Source organism: Lagopus leucura, unplaced genomic scaffold, assembly GCF_019238085.1.
Source record: "Lagopus leucura isolate 7727_CA_CO unplaced genomic scaffold, USGS_WTPT01 Super-Scaffold_100002, whole genome shotgun sequence".
Taxonomy (NCBI): Eukaryota; Metazoa; Chordata; class Aves; order Galliformes; family Phasianidae; genus Lagopus; species Lagopus leucura.
Genome location: NW_024962263.1, coordinates 55,947,518 through 55,967,898, shown reverse-complemented (window position 1 = coordinate 55,967,898; position 20,381 = coordinate 55,947,518). Strand labels below are relative to the sequence as shown.

Below are 20,381 nucleotides of genomic sequence, written 5' to 3'. Positions count from 1 at the left end.
GGTAGGATACTAGAGAAGTAAGGTTGTTTTACTGTCCCTTGGCTAGAAACTTTATTTTTGTCTTTAACTTTTAATATGTTACTGTTCTTCTATAATGACACGAAACAGTCATTTCTCATCTTTCTCATTCCTCCTGTTTTTGAATGTGATATTATTCTTTTTTTTGGAACATGATATTTATTCCACTAGTCTATTGTATTTAACCAAAAATAAATTAAGATCCTTTCTAACTGATAGAGTCAGTGCTGTGATGATGACCTGTCTATTCTAGACCCATAGCTGAACTTCCTTAAATTTTTCAGTATCATATAGAGAGCTATAGCTCTCTATTTCATTCATTTTGCTAGCATTCAAGTTCTGCCTTCGTTTAGAGAGGACAAAATTTAATAACTAACTGACAGACCACAAGGAGTTGAAGTCCTTCTGCAGTCAGTGTGTGGGGTTTTTATCTGATTAAAAGTTTGGCTTGGATTTTTGAAAATTAATTAGACAGTCCTCTATTTATCTGATGATCTCGGGGCACTTCTAATCCTGGACACTGTATTTCTATGCTAAAAACTGTTTTTTTAAATAGAAACAAGATATTCCTTTTGCTTATATCTCATGCTGACAGAGTTCTTACCAAACTAAAAGTGAGATGTCTGATGTCGCCTACGGAAGGGTTTTGTGGACACTGGATGCTATATAGTTGTTCATAAAACTATGAATGTTTATTCCTTTGTTTAGGAAGTAGGTTGTTTTTCTTCCATTAACTTAGCACCAAAGGTGAAATTACCTACACATCTATATTCTAAGAATGTAGAATAATTTATTATTTGAAAACAAATCTTGATTATTTATTATTTTTACTTTACTATTTATTTTCCATCTTTAAAATGTTGAGCCTTTCTTGTGAAGTTAAATTTTATGCTGAACAAAACTTGTTGCGAGAAAATGCTTCATCACCTTATTCCATTCAGTATTCCAATATCTAAACTGGGCGTACAGGAAAGGTGAAGAGGCACTTTTTATTGACCAGTGTAGTGATGTGACAAGGAGTAATGGCTTTAAACTAAAAGAGGGGAGATTTAGATGAGGTATAAGGAAGAAATTCTTTACAAAAAAGGTAGCGGTGCACTGGAACAGATGCCCAGAGAATTTGTGGATGCCCTGCCCCTGGACATGTTCATGTCCAGATTGGATGGGGCTCTGGGCAATGTGGATCTGTAGTGGTAGGTGAGGTTGGAACTAGATGACCTTTAAGGTCTCTTTCAACCTAAGCCATTCCATAATATGCCTGTTTTTAAGTCTGTGAGCACTAAAGTAGATGTGTGGGGAAAAGAACCTACCTGTATTCAGTCTAAAGTCTAGGAAATGAAGACAGGAACTTAAAATATTTGCAATATAAAATAAAAGGTGGTTAAAAAAAGTATCATTAAGTAATCAGTATGGTAACATCCTAGCATTGTCAGTTAACCATCATGCATAGAAAACACTGTTGGAAACAAGTTGCAGAATTCCTAATACTTCTTGTTCTTCTCTTGACATTTTTAGGCAAACTTGGAATATATGATGCTGATGGAGATGGAGATTTTGATGTGGAGGATGCTAAAGTATTGCTAGGCAAGTACAAAACTGAGAGGAATAGTCAACGTAATTTATATGTCATGTTCATGTTTGTTTTTTTTTCCTAATTGAATAATTTTAATAGATTTGTGTGGTGTTTTTTTTTTTCCTCATGCAAGTTGAAGGAGTACTTACTCTCCTTATTTATCACTGTTAGTATAAATCATGTACTTGCTGGACAGTTTCAAAGTTAAGTGGTTGATGCTGCTGTATCCACTGTTACAAGATCATTGTGTTTGTTAATAAATTAACTGGGTAGAGGGCTTAAGATGCTTCAAGAATTAGAATGCTATTCTTGTAGACCTGATAAGCCAGGTCCATTTTGAAATGAGTGATAACAAGCCTTTGTATGTGACTGTGAGCACCTGTTCAGCGTATTTTTGTACTGTTTTACCACTGTTCTCAGTTCTCCAGAAGTCTGTTTTATTTTCACTTTCAAAATCCTACGTGACTTGAAACTCTAGTCTTACGCATGGTTTTAAGGAATGTATCTTTCTGATCACTGAGTATTTTAAATAAGTTCTGACTGACAGTCATGTTTTGTGACAGTGCCCTTTTACCTCTTTTCTGCCATCACCATCTTCACTTCATAATCAAGCATGGGATAAGTACTTTTTATATAAGTGATTTTAGAAAGTTTGTTTTTCTTTAATTGGTTGCTTTCAAGTATAAACCTATTCTGATCACAGAAACAAGTAAAAAGAAGAAAAAAAAGCCCTACCATAGTTAATAATAGCTTGAGCAATATGCAATCTGAAATGTCTCAAACTGTCAAAGTTATCAGTGGTGTATTAGGATGTTATGTCGTATAGCTGGAAGGTCACAGTCCATGATAACCAGTTTCTTGTCAGTTCATTTTTCCTCATTTGTGTCTGGAGAAATAAGCAAGTCTTTCAGGGGCCGTATCTGTTTAATCCCATTACAGTTGAAGAACACTCGTGTCATAATAATCACTGAACTTGTTTGCAGCGCTGTGAATGTGAGGGGTGCTGTGAATTGCCTCAGAGATACAAATTGGCTATTAATTATAAGCAGTAGATAAAACAACATTTTGCATAAAATAATCCTAATCTTTCATTATTTATGGGAGGTGGATGTTAAGTTCCTGTGGGTCATATTAGTTTTATTCAGACTACCAGAACTGTGCTGCTGCTTTGTTACATCTGTTTCACGCAACTTGATATACCTGGGAATTCTGCCAATATGTGATAGTGTTTCTATTACAAGCTCACCTTATCATGTAGTTAAACTTCATACTTAAAATGTGACACTAGAAGGTCACACAGATCAAAAACTGATTTTCATTATTTTTGAGCTCTTGCTTAGAAGTAAGATTTCATCTCATTCAAATTCAAGAGTATTTTCAGCAGTACAAAGGAATTCATAATTTCTAAAATGTTACAGAACATTAATATAATCATTTATGTTTATAATTTTATCAGCTACTGGAAAAACATAACTTCAGTTGAAGCTCCCAGTAAGTTAATGTGCTTGTTAGTATTTAAAAATGTACTAAAAATGAACAGCACTATTATTTATGTAGAATACATTTGCTTTTTAATTGATACAAAATCTGAAAGACTAGATGCCCTCTTGAAGAATTAAGTTATCAAAGTTAGTAAAGAAAAACGTATTCAGCTGCTTCTCTTCAACTGCATTAGGGTAACTTTCTATATAATTAGGGTAACTTTTCTATATAAGTGAGTGCTCCTTTATTTTATTTGTGAGGCTTTTGTTAGCACATATACTGTGTTTGAAGACTTGTGACTGTCATGGATTTTTGTGTGTCAGGCTACCACAGCAACAAGTGTTTTCTCTGCTAAAATTGACTTGAACCCAAAACAGCAATCTCTTTTAAGTTAGGAATTCTTATTTTTTATTTTTTATTCTCTGTTCTTTTCAGACTACTGCATATTAAGGTCTTTGCATCTGCAGTGGTTTAATATTGTCCAGTTCCTTCAGATTTCTCTATAAATGTAAAGATTTAATTTGCAATTTGTGTTTCAAGTTTAGTAGCTGAATACTAAAATACTGAATACATTTTCTGTATGATTTGGGCACACCTGAGTAGGATTAGCATTTACAATTTTATTTGTTGTATTAGGGTTGTGGTTTTTTTGTTTTGTTTTATTTTGGGTTTTTTTGTGTTTTTTTTTTTTTAAGGAGGAGCTTTAATGATTAAGATCTGTTTAAGGGATTTGTGTGATTTTGAAAGCTGTGTATAGGAAGTGTACTCTTCCCTCTCTCAGCCCACTCCAAAGGTTAGAGAGGAGGGAAAAAAAATCTACCTAAAACGTCCCCAGCCAAACAAACTCAAATGTTTGAGTTAGTTTTGTATTTTTATTTTTTTTTAAATACCCAAAGCTGAAATGCCGATGATTTCTTTGTGTCAAGGAACCTACAAGCATTATGTGGAAAAAAAATACAGAAACTAGTTTATAGCCGTGTACCTTGCAAGTTCCTCTTAACTAGGAAAGACAGGACAGTATTTCAAAGTTCAGATAATCAGGAGGAATATAATTCCTCTGTACTCACTTTTGTTCTCTGTAGAGAAACAGTGACTTTTAGTAGCATTGCAAAAAAAAGCATGTATAGGGGTCACCAGAGCCTGTCTGTCTGAACCCTTGGAGACAATTTCTATTCCGCAGTTATTTATAATAAATAACAATCTCTTGAGAAATTCTAGTCTGAATGCAGCAGTTAGTTGAATTTCTGAACAGAAGGTCAGATACAGAAGGTCATCAATATATTGTAGTACTTGGATAACTAGAAAATAAGAAAATAGGGGAAAAAAATTAACCTAGTATCTCTGTGACCATTCAGATGGAAGTGAATTGTAGAATCCTAAATTCCACAAATGAACTTTTTTTCCTTTATCTAACCTATGGTAGAATGAAGTATTTGCAAACAATCATACAAGGATTGCATGTTGAGAAAATATGGGATGAGTTGGTGGGAGTTGAGATTTGTTTGTTTGTTGGTGGTTTTTTTTGTTTATTTTTTCAGGTATGGTTCACTTAATTTAGGATAATTTTCATGTCCTCTCTCTATTCATCTTCTGTTGTAGAATCGTTAAATGTTGGACTGGCATATGCATATTCTCTTAAAAGATGCATTTGCACACAAAAGCGTATTCTCTTGATAAATAAAGTAGTTGCATTAGCACTGTTGAATAGATAAAGATTTTGACTTTCTAGATAAGTGGCATTGTTCAGACTTCTCCCAAAGTAAAACAGTTGTTTCCACTGATTTAGCATCACTTCGCTGCCTGTTGGGGCAGTTTGTTTTTAGTCACTAATTTCAGCTACTTCTTACTGTGCTTGTGTATGAGTTTTACTTTGAAAAGCACTTTTTCCCAAGCATGTGGATGAAAAATACAGGCAATCCTTAGCATATCTGCTAGAAGTTAGCTATCTTCATTGAAGACAAAATTAACCCAACTATGAATTTGTGGTGGTGATATTTCCTTGTTTGTGTAGTTCTAAGAGACAAAAAAGAAGAATATATGAAATAATATATTCTTTTCCATATAGGATGAAGTGTTTTTGTATACAATGGCTTTTAAATCTAAAACAAAGTCTTGGATAGATTTCGTGAAGAATTATGAAGAAAGGATTTGGGCTTTGTTATTTTGTTGTTGCTGCGGCAAGCATTTTTATTTTTAATTGGTTAAAATGTCTCCCAGTTTGTTGATCCCTTTTGTGTTCTGATGGTTTTCAAAGAGATTGTACTGCTACAGTCCATATTTTGTGTTTGTGTTTGGTTTAAGCCCATTCAACCTCCTATTAATGTTGAAAGGATTGGTAGAGTGGTTAGTAAGGTAGGGTTGAGGGATTGTGATGATATGAGGAGAAGGGTGATGGGGGGGAGTTTCGTAAGAGTTGAGAGTAGCAGGGCAGTGATTATTGGGGAGCCTTGGAGGACTTCTGGAAATCAAAAATGGAACGGGACTAATCCTAATTTGATTGTGATTGCTATTGTTAACAGTAGGCACGATGTGGGGTGGTTAAGTTGTGTAATATCCCATTGGCCAGTAGATCAGGCATTAGTTAGGCTCGAAAATAAGATTAGGGCTGATGCAGTTGATTGGGTGAGGACGTATTTGATTGTAGCTTCGATTGCTCGGGGGTGATGAGACTTGGAGATGAGGGGGATGATGGCTAAGGTATTGATTTCTAGGCCCGTTCAGGCTAGGATTCAATGGATGCTAGAAATGGTAATGCTAGATCCTATTATTAGGCTCAAGGTGCAAATCAGTTTTGCGTGGGGGTTCATTAGTAGGGGAAGGGGTTGGACCATCGTTTTCGGGGTATGGGCCCGATAGCTTAGTTAGTTGACCCTACTAGAAAATAACATAGAGGGAGTATGAAGAGTTTTGATCTCTTCTGTGTAGGTTTGATTCCTACTTTTCTAAGTTTTGAGGCAGCGAGAGGACTGTTATACCTCTATGTTCACTTTATCATAGTGATCCTTTAATTGTTTGGGCACACTGCCTTAGATGGGGGAGAGACCAGCGTAGCTAATTGGTATGCTGGTATGCCAGAGACATAAGGCTAGGGTTAAGGGTAGGAAGTTTTTTCATAGGAGGTGCATTAGTTGGTCATAGCGAAATCGTGGGTATGAGGCTCAGATCCATTTACGCTTCATAAAGTCCCAGGATGCTTGTCTCGAGTTGGGACAACAGTAGGAGCTTCTATATGGTTATTCACACGTCTGTAGAAATACCATCTAAAACCTGTGATTTAAAAAAAAAAAAAAAAAAAAAAAAATTAAAACCAGATTTCAACAGAATAAACAGTTGTTTTATAATCCTGTGTTTATAATTTTGATTTTACTGTTTTTTTTTTTAATTTGGGTTTTCATTCATAAATTAAAATTTAATTTGTCACTAAATAGATTTATCGTGGTAAATATCTTTTGTCTCCTTTTGTCCAAAGTTTGAAAACAAATTAGAATGATGACTGACTACTGTACATAAAGTTAAGTCTATAAAATTTAATTTTTATAGAATTAAGCCATGGAAGAAGTTGGAGAGGGGTATTTATAATACCTTGGTTGCTTCCTGGATTCAATCTATCATTTTAAAACCTTTTGGGCTATCCAGTGAAAAATTAAAGAGAATGGCTGGTCACTCAAGTAAAGGTCTGGACATGCAGGTACAAGGATCGTGGACTTAGAAGTTTCCTCAGAATTATCATTGATATTTTCTCTGTGTGCCATAAGAAAAATATGTTGCAGCACATTAAACATCTCTGCCATAAGCTTCTCTTATTTTGAATGTTTCGTTAACCTGCACCTAATATTGCTTTGTAGTTTGCATGTGCAAGATGTTCACTTAATTTTTTGTCTCAACAATCTGTCGTCTCAGTCTTTTCTGCTATTCTTTCCAATGCAAACGAAGGTTTGTTCTGGTTAGAAGTGGAGAGGAACATTCCTTCCTCTCCTTTAAAGCTTACCTATTACTGATGTTTATCATTGCTTGATCATTCTGTTGTGTTTTTTTCCAGAATGGAAAAGTTGAAATGTTATTATTTAATAACTCTAAAACAGTAGATTTTAATAAACAATAATTAACCTTGACTTTAACCATGACTTTGTATTTGAAGTACTAATTAGATCAATTATCAAATGGCCTAAAATAACAAGTCCTGGCAGAAGTGATGAGCTCTGTCTTCACTGCTCTGGCCATCTGTATGTCTCTTCTTAAGTTATCTTGAGCCAGCTTTAGATTTTCTATGCAGCAATTCATAAGGATTAAAAAAAAAAAAGTTATAAGCAAGTCTATGTCCCTTTATATTGGATACATCTTTGTTTTTATACAGTCTTTGTATACCTTCGTATTTGGAGTTATTCCTGAGGATCAAGTATATGATGTTGAACAAATATCATAGGAACAATGATTGAGAAGCAATCTAAAAAAAAGCAAAAAAAAAAAAAAAACCAACAAAAAAAAACCAGCCAAACAAGAAAATCATAAAACCCTCAGCAATCAGTCTAAGCAGAATTAAAGTAATGCATGATAGTATAACTGTTACGATTACAGTGTGGCTGTGACAAATTTTGTTTAAATACTGTTTCCTTTTAAATATTATTCTCAGCTGTCTGACAGCGCAAAGCACTCAAATTTCAACATGATGATTTAAAAAAAAAAAAGAACAGAAATTGTGTGCACAATTCATAAGCCTCACTGTTTAAAAACTTTCTAAAAGGAAATGCTACAGTAAGAAAACAATATAGATGAATTTGATTTTAGGATTATAAAGAACAGATGAGAAAGCAAAGCTGCCTTCTGTTTTAAGGTTTTTGCATAATATTGTGCATGTTTATTGTCCAAATTCTAGCCTATACTTTGAAAAACTGAACTTTCCTAACATTTTTCTATTTCCTAAATAGCTCTCCTGTCAAGACTGCAGTCTGTGACATGAGTTGTCTATCACAGATCCTCTGTTGACAGTTACCTCTTTCCACCTAACTGCTGTCCTTTTTTTTCTCTCTTTCCTCTATTCTTGTGTAGGCCTGACCAAAGATGGCAGTAATGAAAATATTGATTCTCTTGAGGAAGTCCTTAATATTTTAGCAGAGGAAAGCTCTGATTGGTTTTATGGCTTTCTCTCATTTCTCTATGATGTATTGACTCCTTTTGAAATACTAGAAGAAGAAGAGAGCGAAGCTGCAGATGATGTTGATGGTACGTCACAGAATGAAGGGGTTCAGGGAAAAAAGACTTGTGTTATTTTGGATTTACAGAACCAATGACTGAGAGACTAATTTGATTGGCTTTCAAAAATGTCCATGAAATCATCAGTCTTAATATGACAGGAATTTCAGGCATTGAGGGGAAACTCCCAAATGGACATTCTAATGATTGTACTAAAGTCAGCCGTGCAATACAGTTATGGTAGTTGGAAGCCTTTCAGTGACTTTTCCATTTTTGTGATAGGAAGACTAATAACACACAGCTGTGTAAATATGTAGAATAAAACATCCGTCTGCAGTTGTGTAGTTGGTTTCTGTATGTGCTTCAATTTGTGCATTTTGTGCACAAAACTTACAAGACTAAATGTAATAACCTCTACTGTTAACGTTATAACATTTGTCTTTCTACAAAACATTAACTGGAGCATTTTGTAACAGCTTTAATTGTGAAGTATTCTGGCATGAATGCATTATGTAAATACATATTTGTATGTTAATCCTTAACGTAGGCATAACAATGATAATTCTCTTGTGAAATTTAATTTTAATAAATAATTCCTTTTATGATTCACTGATTTCTCAGCCAGACACTTTTTACTTGATCAAATAAAAGCACTTTGCTTAAAAGTGCTTGATAGCTTTACAAAGAGATTCAGTTCTTAGTGAAGATCATTTTCAGGCTGATATGTCATTTTTATGGTCTATTCCTCCTATCTGTTTTCCAAATAAGGTTTCAGTCCTTACACCTTCCTCACCCTTTTGTGTTCTTTTTCTTCTTGTATAATGATCATGCTGCAAGGGCTGTTCTGAATTAAAATAAATAATAAAATATAAAAAATAATAAGGTGGACCTTTTGTGGAAGTGGGAAGCTGTGATTGTATATTTCTTATGTAATACTGAATATATTAAAGATTAATTAGAAATTAGAATGTAATGTCTTTTATTCCGTGTTAAATTAAAGAGTTCTGTCTGCTATCGTAAAGTTACTGGTATATAAGGGTAGTTTATAAATGTATTCTGCAATCTGTATCAAGTCCTAAAAGCTGGAAATGAGGAAGAACAGGAACAGTGTACTTAATCAGATTATTATTCTTTATTCATGAAGTTGTTCGTTGTTCAGAGTGTTTTTTGCTATGATTACGTTTGTATCTGTTTGCCATATAAAGTTTATATTCAAATTTTAACTCTATTGATGTAAGCTGAAATTTCAACCTCTTTTTCAATTAAATGAGTATTCTGTTGCTTTGGCATCACAATTCTAAGGCTATTTAATTTGCTATTACTTTAAACAGTAGTAAGGTGTTGGAATTTGTTTGCTCTTATTCCTTTTGATGTAACAATTAAAAAATCATCAGTGGTGTGCGTTGCTGTCAGAGCTTTCTTGAAGTTTGAGATAAATTGATTTTAATGAATTGCATAAATTGTTGTGATTGCAAGCAGGACTTGGCCAGGAAAGGTGGCAGTACTTTATATGATTCATGTTTGAAATTGAGAGGAAAATGAAAGCTAAACTTTTATTTTCTTTTATAGTCACACAAAACACAGCTGGTTAAGTTAATCGTCCACCCAAAGTCCAAAAAAGGAATTCAGATTATTTTAGAAAGCAAAGCTGTTGCTTTTTACCTATAGTTTTGGCTTCTAGAACTTTTATTACCTGATTTCAATCCTATTTTAATGTTTTCAGTGACAAAAATATAACGTATAGTTGAATTTCCCAATTTTCATAGCTAACTAAGAACGGAAAGTTGGCGATTTATGTGAAATTAGCAACAGTTTTCATTAGCCATTTTCGTCTTTCTTACAGTCAATTAAATTGTGAAGAACTGCATAAACAAATGTCTTTGACTAAAGCTGTAATCTATCAGTTTGGCCACTGTTTTTAGAATTTTGTAGGATGATTTGCGTTACCCTTTTCCTTGTGTTGGTAAAAGTATGTTGTAATTGCCAGTCCTCAGCAGAAGTTTACAAGCTTTGAACAAAATACTCCATTGACTTCAGTAGCATAAACTGTTGCTTGCCTGGATATTAATATAAATAAATTAAGGGGAAAAAAGGCACCTTAATACATGTATGTCTGAGAACATGTATAGCTGAGAACACGTAAGACGTTTAAACCCTGGGTTTCTGTGACCACCTTCAACAATATTTAATTGGAAAGGAAGGGAGGGTATATTACACAGGAAAGGAAAAATATAATACTCCTAGTATATAAAATAACTTAGAAATGAGTAAACAGGAAAATGTTGGCATATTTGTTGAAATAATTAAAATAATTCTGACAACAACTTTTGTCAGTGCTATTTTGGTGGTTCCCCCTTCCCCCCCCAAAATATGAGCTTTTTGAGTGCTTTTTCAATCTGTTGTTTGAAGGTCAGTGAATGAGGCTTACTACCTGTAGGTTTTATTGTATATTAATCTTGCATTACAAGTGAGTCTTCAGTGAATGGCCTTGGAAGAAATTAACTTTTTGTGAACGGTTTTCGTATGATTTTCAGTTGTGTGGAGAGGTAGAGGAATGCATTGAAATGTTGGTAGGATTTTCGTGTCAGTTCATAGTAGTTAATGATCAGATGGGAAAAGAAACCACCTGTATTGTAAATATGATTTGATAGAGTGCTGCCCATGGTGGTTGTGAAGTCTTTCTATGGAGACATTCAAGACCTGTCTGGACGCTGCAACCTATTTTAAGGTACCTGCTTTTGCCAGGGGTAGGACTCGATGATCTCTTGAGGTCCCTTCCAACACCTGTGATTCTGTGAATGGAAAGCTGCTGTGTTCAGCTGTTATGGACAGATGCTGACTATTTTCCTGATTAAATTGCCATCAGATAAGCAGTTATTGTAATAGTGGAACAGCAGCATGAAATTCATTAAATGCTCTGTCTCATGTCGTCAGATAGGATGGATTCTTTCAGACAAGACTAATCAAAATAAAAGGCTTGTTGATTTCCTGTATGAGATGAGAAACCAGCAAGATATGTCTGCAACTTCAGAAAAGAAACTGCCCTTTGCTCCTGACTTGGATTTTCCTTCTAAAATTAGGTAGTTAAATAAGTAAGGGGCTTTAAAGCAACTTAATGAGAATATGTTAAATGTTCCTTTTAATTTTTTGTGCTAGTTGTCTGAATTAAAAAGGTGTCTTGCTCTTGGGGGGGCTACAGCTCAGTGATGTCTGGCAGTCTGCACACAGATAATGAGTAGAAAGAAATTGTTTTACGGGTAGATGTATGATAGCCTTCTGTCAGCAAGCTGTTTCGCTGGGCAGAAGGCCTTATATATCCAAAGCAGTATGTACTATAGAATAATTATTAAATGTAGATGTATGTAGATTTATGATATAAAATCATAAAGCTAGCTAGTGGAGTAGCATGATTTTCTTTTCTTACTTTTTTTTTGTGTGTGTAATGTTCTTAAATTTGATGGCACCGTGAGTGTGATGGGAAGAGTTGGAATGCAAGTTCTAATGGCTAGAGCTTGACACTTTCTGCTTTGCTACGCAGGCTTTCTAGAAATGGCAGTAGGGTAGTAAGTTCCTATTTGATAGCTGCTTAGCTCTAAGTCTGACCATAAACTTAGTGATATATGTGACATAATGTTTTCTTTTTAAATGTACATGGAGAATCTACATTAAATGAGTTTACAGTTGCTGCGTGATAGTGCAGGTTAAAAGTTGTTTTTTTTTTTCAGTTACATTTTGTTATGAAATTAATTTATAGGAATTTCTATGTCAGAGCTTTTTTACATAAAAAAAATATCTTGAAATTTTCAGTATCACTAAATGGCTAACATAAAAATTGCATATGCAGGAAGAAGCTCTCATGTGAAATTTGTTCTTGAAGGGAAGAAAGTTTTGTCTTTCTTCCTCAATGATTTTGTTACATACTTGTAATACCTGTAATATTTAAAGATTTAAGCAATCATTTAAATGAAGATATAAATTTATCAACAATTGTAAGCTATTAATAAATAACAGCATTGACAAGAATACTTAATTTTAAGTAAAACACCTTTAGAAGGCAATGGCAACCCTTTCTAATATGTGATCCCTTCATTCTTTTATATGTGTTTATAAATGCATTTATTTCTTCTATGTTGTCAACACAGGATCTTTATAATGTAGGATTACTTGGGAAACAAAAGGAATTTGAAAACTAGCTCATGAAGATATTTGAAATGTAATTTAGAATAAATATCCATTACTTCAGTTATGTGATTTGTAAAATTCTGCATGTTGATTTGTATGCCCCCACGCTGCAAGAGCCCCCTTCTTTGCTGATGATTTTACTTTAGGTGCCAGGTTTTATCACATGCTCCCTGAAACAGCTATCTGTCTGGGAAAAGTAAAGTGTTTTGACTCATTTCTTGCTTCAGCTGCTTAGACTTCATAAATTAGATTTTCCTCTGTTATAGTCATTGTGTGAGTGTGTGTATAAATATACATATATTATATATACATATGACCATATATATATGGTCATCCAGTCCAGGTGGAAATGAATATGCAGCATGATTTCTGTCTTGTGATTTTGAATAGTATTGTTATACATAATCTTTCTGTAAGTGGGTCTATTCATATTATGTTAAAATAGCTTATTTGCATAATTGTCAGACACTGATAATGTGCTGAGTCTTAAGACTATTCATTTTGTTAAAAGCATATTTATAAGAATTAAAGCTTGAGTATTTTACAAGTGAGATATTAATGAACAAAGTGTTTTGTAATCAGCTTTTCAAGATGGCACATACGTAATGTGCATGTAGATGTGTATATATTACAAAAGTGCAATATTTTTAAATGTACAAGTCTTTGCAAAATTTTCTATTTTCTCCCTGTGGTAATGTGCTTGTAAGAATATCTCAAAATATCCAGGATCACTTCATTATACTGTGTAGGTAGATGAGAGGTTGTTCTTAGATTTAAATAGTAGTTTGTGCAGCTTATGTATTAACTCATGTTGTAGTGTAACTAAATTGGAGTCTATTTTTCCTTCTCTGTGAGGAAATTGTTGTTGCTGAACATCTTGCTTACAGTTTGGAATTAATAAGATTTGAATGACAAACATGAGTCAGAACACTGCATTTCAGCAATGATGGCAATCCATCCCTGATCTCAGCGAGACCTTCATATCTCAAGTTGAATTTGCGGGGGAACTAATTAGAGTATTTCATTTGACTAGCTCAATTTAGAATAATTTTGGCATAGTGTAAGTGCTCAGTGCTTTGAAAATGCGTAAGAGAAATTAAGTACAACTTTCTTGTGTGTGTAGCATTTTCCTTGTTTGTTTATTAAGACTAAATGTTGAGGTATATTGATGTAGTCCAGGTAATTATGAATTGTTGTCTAGGAACCTAAGATTAATATTCAGATGTCTAATGTGTTGTCAGCAATCTGAATATGTTTATGGGTTTCAGATCTTAGTACAGACAAGCGGGATAATCGAGTTCTTTTTGTGATTGTAAAGACACCAAAGCTGCCCATGTTTTATATTTTGGAGAGGCTTTTGTCCTATTTATGTGTGCTTTTTACTAAGTTTTACGAGATGCTGAAAGATCTGAATTTCTGTTACCATATTTTGGGGAGGGGGAGCAATCAGCATCTCGTATTTGACTTGGACTAGAGAATTAAGTTAATTTTTTTTTTTATTTTTTTTTTTTACTAAGTCCTAAGTTTTATATGATCTTAAGTAAAAGCAGCAAGTAGTTTGACTGAACTGAAATGGCAACTGCTTTTTGGAATATGAGCAATACATCACTGTATTACAAAATACATATTTTGACAATGGACATATTTCCATTGGGTATAGTAGCACCCAAACATCTAGAAGAAGAAATGAGAGTAAAATAACCTTAATGTATATTGTTACTTTTGTGGCATCAAAGGACTAATCTAATCTCCTCTACACTCTCTGAAGTTTCTTATTTTGAATTTTATTCAGTTTTGCAAAACACAGATTGTAATTCATTATGAGAAAAGAAACAGTTTATATAATGTACATTATGTAGGTGCTTGTAGATCTATTGAATTAATATATAGTTAAAAAAATTGGTCATAATTACATGACAGAATGCTTTCTGGGGAGAACTGAGGTAGCTCAAGGAAGCTAAGAACAGCTCAAGTAATGTGCACCTGGTGATGGGGTATTTTACTTGGTTAATCAGCCTTCTGTCTCAGTACCTGTGTTGTTCTTGCTACAGAAAATGCTTTAGTCCTATTGAGCTTGGTATTATGCTATTATGCTTGGTATTTCTCTGTAGCATTACAGTGTGCTATGTAAAGGTAACTTTTTACATGGCGGATTCAACGCTTGTTGAATATCACAGATATGTTCATAACTGGTTTCCATTTTGCAATAAATCAGGTGAGGAGCCAGGAGGGGTAGCCAAGAAAAAAGCTAAAGTAAAAGGTATTTTAAATGTTTTTGTGTGTGGAAATTTATGCAGATGATGTCTGAAATGCATGCGTGTTGCAAACACAGATTGCAGGTTATGTTTACTAATATTAGCTGTGTTGACTAAGTGTTGTCTAATGGAGCAGCAAGCTATTATACCCCCCATTTTTGTACCACCTATTGTCACTTAATGGCAATGTGAATGCTTTCCTAATTAGACATTTATTTTCCTTTATTTTTATCAGCAATTTTGTTGTTTGGATTACAAGTAGTTTATGTTAAGTTTGTATTCCACATGTTTTTTAAAAAGTTCTGATATGTATGCAGTATAAGTCTGGTCAGTGTCAAATCTTTATTTTTTGTAAATTCATGATACTATTTCTTCACTGTAGTGGGGCTAGATTTCTTTTAAAGTATGGAGTTAATCATAATTTAGTTATTTCATCTCTTTCTTTCTTATGGGAGGAGAAATTTGAAGTTCAGTACGTTTTCCTTAGGTTTGCAGGGTCAATTGCAGTGATGGTCTTCATAACTTTTCCAAAAGCTTGAAGTAGGATAGCTTACAACTGATTTATGATATATATTTATTTACAATTATATTGCCGTATGAGCAGAAAATAGTAATTCAGAGGTCTGCAGTGCAATAAAAGAGACTTAAAAATCTAATTAACCTAAACAAAACTCCAAAATACTAGATACATTTCAGGTATTGAACCTTTTTAGAGATGCTCAGTTACCTCCACCCAGCATGGTGATATACGAAAAATAAAGTCTCTTTATTATGTTGAAGACATTTTGACTTTCATGTATGTTGTGGTTTGTTTTGTTTTTTTTTTTCCTTATCTATATGTGAAAAATGCACATTGCTTGTATTATAAAGTCTCATTAGAAACAAAATGCATTTGGTGGGGGAAGCTTTCATGCTTACATGAATATGTCTTAGCATCTTTGCATGCAAGTTAATTTTTTTTTGCATTTGATCCACATTATGCTTGTTATGACTTATTGGTGAATCGTGTGTTTCCAAGTTCTTAATAAATGTCATTTAACAGTGTATTCCTGTGTTTTGAGTTGTTATCCAGAGGTGCTTGATATGAGAATGAAGAAATGGTGTGATAATTTCTAAATGCTTTATGCCAAAAAAAGTACTGGAAGGAAATAGGATGTTGTTCCTTTTAGACTGAGCTGTGTGATTCAATTCTTCACATCACAGAAAAGTTATGTAGGCGATAGAGGCAGAGGGAAGTGTTACAAGAGACTCTGGTCTCTGTTCAGAAAACCTTAATTTTTTTCAAAAGTCTGAATAAAAATAGAATTATTGTGTTTTATGTACAAAATCTTTATGGCTTTTATTTTCCAATAATGTGGGAATAGTAGTACTTACATTAAATACAAATACTGCATGCAGAGATTTCTGAATTCTTTTGAGAGATGAAAAAAATGTTCTGGAGAATTCTGACAATGATTTTCAAAACTGAACAAACTGGAAATGAACATAGAACATCTCAGTTCTGAGAATGCTATTCTGACTATTCAGTCGACACATTATCTAGATACCAAATTACAGCCACATGTGCATATTTTCTCTATTTCAATTGTATCACTTGAGAGAGAACTCCAAAAAAGTTTTTTACACAAGTAAATAAATCGATTAAATCAAACCATTGCTTTTAAGGCCACATATGGAAAAGATGTACAAATTGATATGCTCTTGTTACTTTGATTTCATTGACTGTGGACAAATGAAGTTAAACGTCTTTTTTTGGGCTGATTTAATCCACCAGAACACTTTTTCTTCTTCAGAAATATGGGAAATAGGTGCACAGTAATCAAGAAGTACATATCTAGGAAACTTTAAGTCTCGGCTTAATCTGAGATAATGTCAGGAATGTGATATGGTAAGCAATTCTGTTGTAACAACCAGAATTGCTGATGTTCTTTACATTTCTAGACCCTTAAGGCAGCCATAACGTTGCCAAAGATTAAAAATTTATTGTTCGTTTCAAACCCACAGATGAAAAGGTTTTAGCATTCTGCAGCAAGATAATAGAGGCATGTTTTTTTTTCTAGATCAGCGTTTTGTTTGGATGCACTTATATTTAGCTGAGATTACTGTCTGCATGGTGTGGGATATTGCTAAAAGTCAAAACTAATTCGTTAAAATTAAGTTTTAAATACATGTAGAAGTTTAACGTGGCACCTAACAAATATCAAGTGTGAAGATTATCAAAGCATTTAGACTTGTTCATAAAATGTAATCTGATTTTAGAATGATTCTCTTACTGAACATTTCCTCTTTTTTAATGGAAAAACTAAAAAGTAAAAGAAACGATTGCAGAACCACTCAAGAAATTAAAGGAGAAGCAGGAATCCAAGAAGGAGGAAACGAAGGATGAAGAAGACAAAAAGAAAGCCAGAAAAGGAAAAGATGCTGCTGAGCGAAAGGAGAAGAAAGCTGTTGATACAAATAAATTAAAGAAAGAGTCTGAAAAGCTTAAAAAAGACAGAGGAAAGGAAAAGGAAAAGGTTCTAGAGAAAAATGTAAAACCCAAGGAAACAACAAAAAAAGCAGCTGGTGAAAAGGCTGGTGCTGCTCAGGTGGGAAAAGAAAAAGAATCAAAAAAGATGGTTAAAAATCCATCTAAAATTTCTGAAAGCTCAGCAAAGGAAGACAAGAAAGAAAAGAAGTAAATAAAGTTCTGATTGTGCTAATTTGGAACAGACTCAGGAATGAGAGATACAGTGTATTTATCAGTGTGTAGTAAATATGGCAATGAGAAATTAATGCTTTCTGGAAATAAGTGTGAACAAAGATTATTTTTTTGAAAACTGTGCTGTGTAAACACAAAGCAAAAATGTCTGCTGTGAAACTCAAATATGTACATATGTTAATATACCTGGCTATTAATGTATGTTGAATGTATCCAATTCATGCCAGTTACTTCAAGCAAATTCTAAACCTGATCTATTTTCCTTTCTTTGTATCCGTTTATTAAAATGTTGCTATATTGGTATTGTGTATCAAGTACAAGTTTAAAAGTAATGTCAGGAGGATTATCGGGATACAAACAGTATGAAAATACTTGTTTGACAAAAACAACCAAGATGAGCATTAATAGAGTATATTGTCATAGGAATTTAGCAACTAACTGTAAATTAATTCTTTGCTAAACTTTGCTTCCTGAAGTGGACTGGGAAGACTGTGTTGTATACAGATACATGATCCAACTTTATTTATTATGTATAATTGCTACCGCTGTTTTTTAAATTGTCCTGAGACAATATATTCTGTTTATTTGTTCTTTTCAGACCTAAAAGATATGCAAACTTGTTTCATTGTCATTTTTCAGGTGACCTAAATTTTCCAAGGTTCTAATAATGAATACTTCAAAAATTAGACCCCTTATTTCAGTTTTGACGGGTACTGATGGATTTCTATTACATTTTAAGAGTAGGGATTTGCTGCTATTATTGTATTCTGGCTTACTTAGGGGAAGGTTTGTATCTTTTGCAATTCTTATTTTCTTCCAATAACACTTTACAAGTACTCGATACTTCTGTAAGCCATCTCCTGTGTTAGCTTGCTGTTACAGCTTCTGTATTTTTATTATCAAGAAATGAATTATCCAGCATTTTCATTTGAGTCAATGAAGTTAGAAAATGTTTCTTCAGACATACATTTCAGTATATTATTGAATCTGTACTTGCTTACAAGCTTATACTAGGAAAGGAATATTTCCTGTTTTACTAGATAAACAATGTTGCTAGCATGCTGAAATAAGAATTCTTCAATAAAATTGCAGAATTTAAACAGAACTTGTAAAGAAATTTGAAGGTTTATTATTATAATACTGCAGTATCATTCTAAAGGAAAAAAAACACCAAAAACTAAGGAGTGAAGTTGAGCATGGTTATGTGGTGTAAAATGTTTGAGCATGTTGGTATGGTGTAAAATTAAAGTCCTGGAGGTTGATTCCTATACTGTGTACTTGGTTCTGCTTAAGTTTTCTGTACCACTGTTGGCAATACAGTTATGTCAAACAATTAATGTAGCACATACATGTCTGTAATACGCTTTTATTCCTGTACTAGGGTAAGATACAGTCTGCTTGATTGATTTGATTTGATTGATTTTTCAGACAAAACATTTTTGAAAGGGGGTGTGTGTGTGCAAAAAGACTTAAAAGAAGATTTTACTGAATGCACTTGCATAATGAGTATTCTTTTTCAGGTTTCAGTCAGGATAGAGATGTGTTTATTCATCCTTGCTTTATGAGACTGTAAGAGACATATTTGATAGTGGAATACACAAATGACACTTCTCAAGGATAATGGCACAGTGGTAAATGCGCATCACTTCTATTTTCCTCCCTGATGTGGCAGGAGGTATAACTGTGAATGAAATTTTAAAATGAGTTGTGTTTAAGGTTACCGTATCTTACATCTATGCCTCAAATGTTTATCTCATCCTAAATAAGTTGCTTTTTCAAAGAACATTCTGTGTTAGCAGCATTTAAGGCTATACAGTAAAATGAGGGGTTTTTTTTCATGGATATGTTTTGCTGTTCCATATAGCACTACTGTTGTCATTCAATATAATGTGTCAAGTTACAACATGGGATGAAAAAATTCCCCACAAGTTAAAGTTGAGTGCAACTTTGTTTTGATTAGAAAGAGAGCGAATAGTGTGTTACAAAAAGTAAATGACAGTGTTAAATATACAACAGGATTAAACAGGAATTGTTGATAGACACACACACACACACAGTAGATCTACATGAAGCTTGAAAGGAAAGATGAGAGATGTGCAAGCAAAAACAAAGAAATATTCTTCCTTATCATTTCTTTCATTTTACCTATTCTAAATGTGTTCTGACTGAGGTAGTGAATGTGTTTTAAAAATACTTTGCATTCGCTTATCATTTGTGGAGCAGAATAAATGGTTGTCTGTATTGGGTGCGTGTGTTATCAGAAGCTATGGAAACTTACTTCAATAACTGTATATGTGAAGGAAGCGAACTGCATTTGTGTAAGTAGCGTTGCGCCTTCAACTCTTCCAACATCCTGAAGTCTGAAGTGGTGGTGAATATAAATAACTGCTTTTTTATTTCGTATTTCATAATGAGTGATGACTGTGGAAATAAGTAGCATCTTACTCTTGTAGCCATTAATGTAATGCCATAATCCTCCAGTATTTTATATGACATAGGAGAAAGTTAACTAACAGTGAAGTGTAAATTCTGGTCTTGACTTCATAGAGGTGGATTCTTAATTTCTATATAGAACTTAGTTGTCTGACGTAATGCAGATTATCTTAAAAAAAAAAAAAAATAAATAAATCGTATAATTAATTCTTTTTTTTTTTTTCTGATTCCATTTTGTATAGATGGGATAATGGAATAAGTACATGTGCTTCTCATGCTGCAAAATAATGAAATCTCTCTAGAGTAGACAGAGCTGTGTAGGGGCATATAAGCCCTAATTGAGATATGTTTGGCTCTGATAGAGACATAATATTTCTGAAGCCAAACTGACTTGAAATATACTACTTCTACTGCAGTTAGTCAACTTCTAAAGATACTTTTACTTCAGGGTTAGCAGTGAAGGAATGCTTATTGTAGTGTTATTTCTGCTTTTTACAATTTGTATATACAGGGCTCAGGGCTTTTTTTTAACACAACTCTTTTGAAA

General features: G+C 33.5%; 1 protein-coding gene across 6 annotated transcripts in view; it reads left to right on the top strand.

The window, feature by feature from the left end:
* Positions 1–20,381, top strand: part of ASPH (aspartate beta-hydroxylase) — a 107,103-nt gene that overhangs the window by 18,319 nt on the left and 68,403 nt on the right. For all 6 annotated transcript variants that reach the window (XM_042869440.1, XM_042869439.1, XM_042869436.1 and 3 more), the window contains one exon: positions 1,534–1,602. In XM_042869440.1, coding sequence (XP_042725374.1) covers positions 1,534–1,602 — 69 coding nt within the window. The remainder of the gene's footprint in view (positions 1–1,533; positions 1,603–20,381) is intronic.